This window comes from Panthera onca, chromosome B3 (assembly GCF_046562875.1).
Source record: "Panthera onca isolate mPanOnc1 chromosome B3, mPanOnc1 haplotype 2, whole genome shotgun sequence".
Classification (NCBI taxonomy): Eukaryota; Metazoa; Chordata; class Mammalia; order Carnivora; family Felidae; genus Panthera; species Panthera onca.
This window is the reverse complement of record NC_138344.1, coordinates 121,148,011-121,155,650: the sequence shown is the minus strand read 5'-3', so window position 1 is coordinate 121,155,650 and position 7,640 is coordinate 121,148,011. Positions and strand designations below refer to the sequence as shown.

Below are 7,640 nucleotides of genomic sequence, written 5' to 3'. Positions count from 1 at the left end.
ATCTCACGGTTCGTGGGTTCCAGCCCCGTGTCAGGCTCTGTGCTGACAGCTCGGAGCCTGGAGCCTGCTTCAGATTCTGTGTCTCCCTCGCTCTCTGCTCCACCCCCACTCACACTCTCTCTCTTAAAAACAAACATTAAAAAGGAAGAAAGAAACCACTGGACTGTATTCTCCTCTTACTCCTCCCAACCTACCCAATATAAACTTCTAAGATGCCAGGTAACATGGGACTTTCATATGCATTAAGATCGCCTTCATTTCCTTTTAAGTTCACACCGGTTCAGTATCTGATCCCAACATTCCCAAATGACAGGAGTACATATGTTTGAAACTTAATTCAAATACAGTTGAGCCTTGAACAACATGGGGCTGAGGGGTGCCGACCCCCCCGCAGTTGAAAATCCGCACATCCCCCAAAACTTAAATACTAAAAGCCTACTGTTGACCAGAAGCCTTACCAGTAATAGAGTCGATTCACACCTATTTTATGTGTTATATGTATTATATACTGTATTCTTACAATTAAGTAAGCTAGAGGGAAGGAAGTGTTATTAAAACCACAAGGAAGTGACATTTGCAGCACGGTACTGTACTTATCGAAAGAAATCCGTGGGTAAGCGGGTCAGTTCAAACCCATGTTATTCAAGGGTCAAATGCACTTACTCTAGATTTCACTTAGTATTTTTTAAGCAGTTATAAAGCAAAAAGGCCGGATAGTTTTCAAGTAAGTGACTTTTATTTTTCTCTGACATTTCACAGTCGATTTCTACAAAACTTCATACTTCCTCAAAAGAATTCACATTTGGTAAATAAATCTCTACCCTAAAGAATTCATAGCAGGAAAAACACTTCAATATATGCACAAGGGTTACTTTTCTGTTGAAGGACTCATAGTAAAGTCAGACAATACTATAATCAATAAAAAGCAACGACTGTAATAAATTACAAATGTTATTAAACTCCATTCCCATAGCCAATTCAACCAGCAGCTTTTTCTAGATGTGTTTCAACATGGCCAAAAAATCTGCCAAAAGTTCTCTTTAAGGGTTGGTCTGAACTAAGAATTGCTTCTCGCCTTCAGAAGCCAGCAGCCCTGCCACAGTAGTTCATACCAGACCAAAACATGCTCTCTAAGACCATTCCTACTTACAGCCGTGTGCAACCAATGGAGATCTTTCTGGTCTACTCCGAGGTTCCTCCATTTGCCGATCTGGCTTCTGGCCCCAAACGTCTGGGAGCCTCAACGGACTTCTTCTTCCAAGAACTAGCTTCCCTATTTGGCTTCATCTGCTTACAGCTCCACGAGGGAAGGAACACCCATGCTAACAGCCTAGAGCGACTTCCAACACTAAGTCACACGATCAGAGAAGAGCCGGGGAGGTGCTGCTTCGCCCTGCCACTCAGCAGTGCAGATCGATGATGGCTCTCATCATCTTTTACCATAACAGGAAGGGAAATGCAAACTCTGATCTAGGAAGAAGAGTCCAAGAGGCTTATAGCTCCACAGAGGGTTTTTCTGATGGAATAAATTTGGTTCTCAGCAAGTATGTTCAGATTTTTGACACTCAGTAAGACTCATGACTGGTGCCCAGGCTTTTCTGAATCCACCTGTCTCTCTAGCTTTGCTGCCAACATATTCTGCCAAAAAGGAAGCTTCCTAGCATGGTGCGCAGAGCAGGGCTGTCGTAGTAGCACAGATTCAGGGGAGGCAAAGGGAGTGGGCCAAGAGGAGAATATTCAAAGGAGCCGAGGGTCTGCTTAAAGACACATTTGCTGGGATTTTGAAACTCTTTTTCAGGAAGTAAATGGCAGGTAATAATTCTGCACTGGATCAGGAGAGTGTAGAGATTTCACCAAGCTATTTCTAAATTGGTCAGCCATATGTAAATCATACATGGTGGACAACAAAGTGTGGGCAATCTGAAGTCTTGTCATTTCAAAACTATGTTACAGTTAACAACTACCAGGTAAATCTGAGCATTAGCTTCTGGCCTTGGTAAAACTTCAAGAACATTTTAGTGCAGAAAAGACGAAGCTGGTCATACAGAACTTCTTCTTAAGATAATTTGTACATAGATTTTTCAAGATGATTTTTCAACATTTCAAATTTCAAGATTTGAAATTTCAAAATTTCAAAATTTCAAGATTTTTCAACATTTTTAGATGAAAGGATAAAAAGCCTGAAATGCTACTACTTAGAAATCCCATTTACCTTTAGCACGAAGCTGAAAGAATCGGGATCATCTGGAAATTCTTATCACACCCTCCATTTCTAGATGAACTTCAAATAACCAACACCACACCTCTGGCTTTGCTGCCAATATCTAATGCACGTAGGCAACACAGAAGACTCCGCCCCACATCGCTCCACGTCACTGTGACAGGCGACAAACAAAAACTTTGGGTATGAAAATAAAATCGGTACGAAGAATGGTCTCCAATATTTTGGGGACTTCTGTGTCATGACCTCAGGATGGTTTTAATTCAAAGTTTACCAAGCTTAGTAATCATTTCTTTCCTGTTTGACAAAAACAAAAGGAAAAAAAAAAGTGGCAGCAGAGGGGTTAACTTACATCCATTCTTAGGAACCATGAAGCTACCTTGGAGATTTTCATACATACAACAGGTTGCACTGTTTCAAAAGAGGGGGTGGGGGAAGCACAAATTTCCAGAATCTTCCAGCTCCCAATCAAGAGATGCTGGCCATGTCTACTTTCTTCAGAGTCTAAGTCAAAAAAAAAAAAAAAAAAAGAAAAAAGAAAAAAAAAAAGCAATTCAGCAATTATAATTCCAGATGGTACCGAATCTATTCCATACTTTAAAAATCTGAAGTATTTTGCCTACCAGTTTAAGTGAAGAGAAATCTGGCTTGGAACTAAAGTGTAAGAGTTCAATGGTGCTACCCTTCTCTCCCCTTGACTTTCCAGTTGAGGAAGACAAAGCTTCACATGATTAAGCGCCTACACCCTCGGCCCAACCTGTGCCCATGGCATTTTAGTTTTCACCCAAGTGGCACGATGCCTTGTGGAACATGAGCACACCTCGTATTTTTCTCTGTGCATAAGATATCCATGAGGAGATCCACAAAGGGATCCTTATGTCACCTACTCCCTGGTTTGACAGATGTCACTCTGTGGACTCATCCCTGTCACTGTGCCCTTGATCACAGTGAGTGAGTGGGATGGTGGGAGGTGGCAGCCAGAAGGGCCCCACACAACCAGCTCGCCCGCTTTGCCCCGTGACCCATCTACCAGCCTGCAGGCTAAGTTAAGGAGGACTCGAGGACACTCCGCATCCGAGGTCCTCAGAAGAACCGAGACGTGTGTAAACTGTGCACAGACCACAGGTTAAGACAGCCAGGTCCTGGCATGTGGCTTCGTAAGTGAACTGCCAGACGGTTTAAGTTTAGAAGGAAAAGCTCTTACATAAGCTCTGGGAAACAGGAGTAGAAACCGCAAGAGTTAAAAAGAACCGCTCAAGTAACAGGGAAATACGCCTCCTGTGTTACATGTCTGGGTGGTCAGAGAACGCTTCTGGGTCGCTGCCGGCACGACTAGAGCCCGATGTTAACGATGCCTGCAGCTTGGCCCAGGCCTGAGGAGCCCTGCTCTTGGTGGCCTCTATAAACAGCTGGGTCTGCTCCTTCAGCTGGTCTAGCTCCGCCTGAGTTGCCTGGTTCTGACGAATCAACTCCTTGGTTTTCAGAGTGATCTCCAGCAGCCCGGACTTGTGCAGGACCACCAGGGTATTCTGGAAGCGCCTGTGCTTGCTCCGCCGCTGCTCCGCGAAGAGGTCGGGGCTGCGGCACAGGTGCTCCGCGGCCCACAGAGGCGAGCCGTAGCTGGCTGACAGCGGCGACAGCGGGGAGCTGCTCTCCAGGCCATGCAGAGTGCTGTCTGACGCGCAGACGGGGCTGGCGGGGGAGGCAAAGGTCAGGCTGGGGGCTTTGGCCACGTGGCTGCTGGACACGGGCTGAAGAGTCTGTGGGCTCCCGCCTGCCACCAGGGAGGGCACACCCTGCGGGGCGGAGTCCGCGGCGAGCTTGGCGCCTGGGGGTGCCGGCGCGGGGGGCCCGGGTGGCGCGGCACCAGGCTTGGTGGGCTCACTGGAAGACAAGCTCGGCCCAAGTCTCTCCGTGCAGACTTTCTTCTGCACCCCGTTTTCCCTTCTTTCTTCCGGGCTGAGGGAAAGGCCCCTTTTGCCCGGGTGGGGGGCTATTTTGGTGTAAGAATTTAGAATGGGCAAGTAGTTCCTGGAGTCCGACTTTTTCTCGCCGGCGTGACATGGGCTGACGGGAGCGGGCGCGGGCGGATGGAGGAACAGCAGCTGTGGCTGAGCCGAGATCACTTCGAAGGAGGGCTGGACGGTCCACGACTGGAGCTGGGACGAGCTGCCGCCCTGAAAACAAAGGAAAAGAGCGGCACGCTACTGTGACCCGCCGAAAGGAGAGGGGCTGCGGCCTTCTGCCGGATGCTTGTAACCATTTCAACTACAGGGCTTCCTCACATGGGGGGGGGGGGGGGGGGGCAGCCCTTCTAGAGAACCCGACCAGAAAAGTGGCTGGAAAATCCATCTGAGTCTGGTATCACTGGGCTGTTGTTTTTTAAGCCTACTTACGGGAACACTGAAGGAAATACCGGTTTTTATTCAAGTGCTATCACTGAGAAAAAGAAATTGTAGGTAGGTGAAGCCATGACATGGTTAAGGGCACAACTGAGGCAATTAAAATATGGGCGAGTACAACTGCCTGGCGTAAGTTGAAGTGTGCTAGTCTCAAGCCTACAAATGTGTCTTCACGCCAAAGTCTGTCTTCATTTGGTTATACCTGGAACCTCTTCTACCTGAAACCGACTTTTTTTTAAACTTTTTTTTTTTTTTAATGTTTATTTATTTTTTGGACAGAGAGAGACAGAGCATGAACGGGGGAGGGGCAGAGAGAGAGGAAGACACAGAATCGGAAGCAGGCTCCAGGCTCTGAGCCATCAGCCCAGAGCCCGACACGGGGCTTGAACTCACGGACCGCGAGATCGTGACCTGAGCTGAAGTTGGACGCCCAACCGACTGAGCCACCCAGGCGCCCCCTGAAACCGACTTTTGATTAGAAAGTTACACGTTGTCAGGGCCCCTGCTTTTGAAGTCAGCGATGCCCCAGCAACCAGAAAGCCACTCAAGCGAACAGTGCTTACTTGGTACTTACTAGGGGTTGGCACTGTGTGTGATGGTTTCTGGGGGTGCTTCCATTTAATCTCCCTAACAACCTATGTGGTCCTTACTGTCTCCTTTCATAAATAAGAAATGGAAGCTCAGAAAGTGGAAATGGCTTGCTTTAAGCCTCCAAGCTACTAAGTGACGGAGCTAGGATTCCATCCTGGGTCTGACTCTAAAACCCAGCCTAACCATTCTCTACTCTGCTTTTGTTATGTTACTCCTCAATCATACACTTTTATTCTTCAAGTACTGATCTGGATGGAAGCCTATTAAAGAAGGGCATGGCTACTCGTCTCTAATATTCAAAAGCCAGTCTACTTCCAACTTGGTCCCAAAGATAGGAGTGGCGACGAGGCTAGGAAGAGAGAGAACCCGACAAAGGTTCTTATCCCTGGTGAGGTCATTTGAGTTATCTGAAGAAAGCTATGGACTGTCTTCCCACATCTGCCCACCATTTTGCACACATTTCAGCTTCTTGGATGCCTGGCTAGGAACTTGAGGCCAAATTCAACTATAGTTCATTTGTACAAAGGCTAGGATTACCCGGAGAGCCCATTCTGGGGCCCACTTGGTGTTCAAACATAGCCGGGAGTATCTGTAAGCAATGCTAGGCCCAGCAGCCACACTTCCCTGTCAGAGATCCAAAATTAGGGGTCTTCTGAAGTAGAGGTCAGCCTAGCCCAGTCAGAAGCAAAACTTCAGGCTATCCCGCTAGTCACTCGTGCCCTAAGAATAGCCCCACAAGGCAAATGGATCCAGACAAGATCTAACTCATTGCTTTCCCAAGATGATTTCAGTGGACGGCTCTTACCGCTGCTGTATGCCCCCTGCCCTAATAGATACGTAGCTCATTTGTCCTAATTCTCAGATTTTACAATTTATTATTCACGTTGAAATCATCTGAGGAAACACAGGACAAGATTTTCAGCTTGGATAGGATCTCAGCACATTTCACATAAAGCCTCCACGTTAAAGATGAGCAAACTGAAGTCCACGGTGGTTGAGTAATTACGTGCAAGATCACATGGGCCAGCGGCAGAAATGGAATCAGACCCTCAAAAGAAAAATACCTAAAAGCAAGCAGCAATAATCAAGACATTATGCAATATGAGGAGATTTTTTTTTTAAGCGTATAATTATTTTAATTTTAGAATGTGCCAGATTCTAGCACGTACGAAAAAACAACAAAACAAAACTCCTAGACTACTCCACTAGGTCAGCCTGCCTCCTGGGCCTCCAATCTCCTGATCCAGCCCAGCAGCCATCCCGGAGGTCTTTGTCCTGAAGAATGCAGCTCTGCCGGAAAAGCCTACTCACTCCTCACCCGTGGACTGTTCTCAGCTCCGGGAGCTGCCAGCCTCGCCTACAACAAAGAAGGCGTATAAACACAGACACAGCAGAAAGGGCTAAGGGAACAGGAGAGGAAGGCAGGGAGAAAAAGAGCCCCAGAGAAAGGAAGCCCTGAGAAGCAGGCGGCACTGGTGGGGCCTGGACAGTCTCATTTGGGCTCCATGTCATGTCTTTATTTTCTCTCTTCATTTCAGTAAGGGGAACTATGCTTCCAGCTGAGATACGATCTGCCAAGTAAAAATCTTCAAATTATTTTCCCAGAGTCACTAGGTTGCCTTGTTGAAAATCAGTTTGTGTTCCTCTGTAACAACTACTAGGTAAACAGTTAAGATCTTAGGGTTTCCTGTGAGGCTCTAGCCATGTTCTTCTTCCTAAGGTGGGAAGGTCCACAACACAAAGCCAGATTTCAAACTCAAGCAGCCTCATCAACAAATGGACCCATGCGAGAACTGGTATGTTTTAGAGCAAAGGAGGGTAAGGTTAAATGTTCTTTAACAAAATTCACATGATTGAATTCTCTGTTTCAAACACTGGGTCTTAGCTTACATTGTCATCTAAATCTTCTCTTCTTTCATAGCCAGACAATAATCACACAATATGCATAGTTATATAATAAAGCCCAAAGCAGGGTATTTTTCAATGCCACAACAATGCTGTGTGGAGGCTGCTGGGATGGCCATACCCAAACCAAAGAGCTGCTTTCTCACTAATGACATGGCTTTGGGAGAACATGGAAATCGCCTCTACTTCTCAAACAAATAAATACACCTTTCATTCCTCAATTCAGGGGCAATTCAAATTAAAAAGAGATTCTTTTGTTGCTACCCTCACTTCTGTCAAACGTTAGAATGCACCAGGAAAGTGACGACAGGGGTGCCTGGGTGGCTCAGTCAGTTGAGCGTCCGACTTTGGCTCAGGTCATGATCTCACGGTCTGTGAGTTCGAGCCCCATGTCGGTCTCTGTGCTGACAGCTCGGAGCCTGGAGCCTGCTTCAGATTCTGTGTCTCCCTCTCTCTCTGCCCCTCCCCTGCTCATGCTCTGTCTCTCTCTGTCTCAAAAATAAATAAAACATTAAGAAAGT

General features: G+C 46.7%; 1 protein-coding gene across 9 annotated transcripts in view; it reads right to left on the bottom strand.

The window, feature by feature from the left end:
- Positions 1–714: 714 nt before the first annotated feature.
- Positions 715–7,640, bottom strand: part of CIPC (CLOCK interacting pacemaker) — a 19,974-nt gene continuing 13,048 nt past the window's right edge. For all 9 annotated transcript variants that reach the window (XM_060620377.3, XM_060620371.3, XM_081795976.1 and 6 more), the window contains one exon: positions 715–4,398. In XM_060620377.3, coding sequence (XP_060476360.1) covers positions 3,505–4,398 — 894 coding nt within the window. In that variant the 3' untranslated portion in view covers positions 715–3,504. The remainder of the gene's footprint in view (positions 4,399–7,640) is intronic.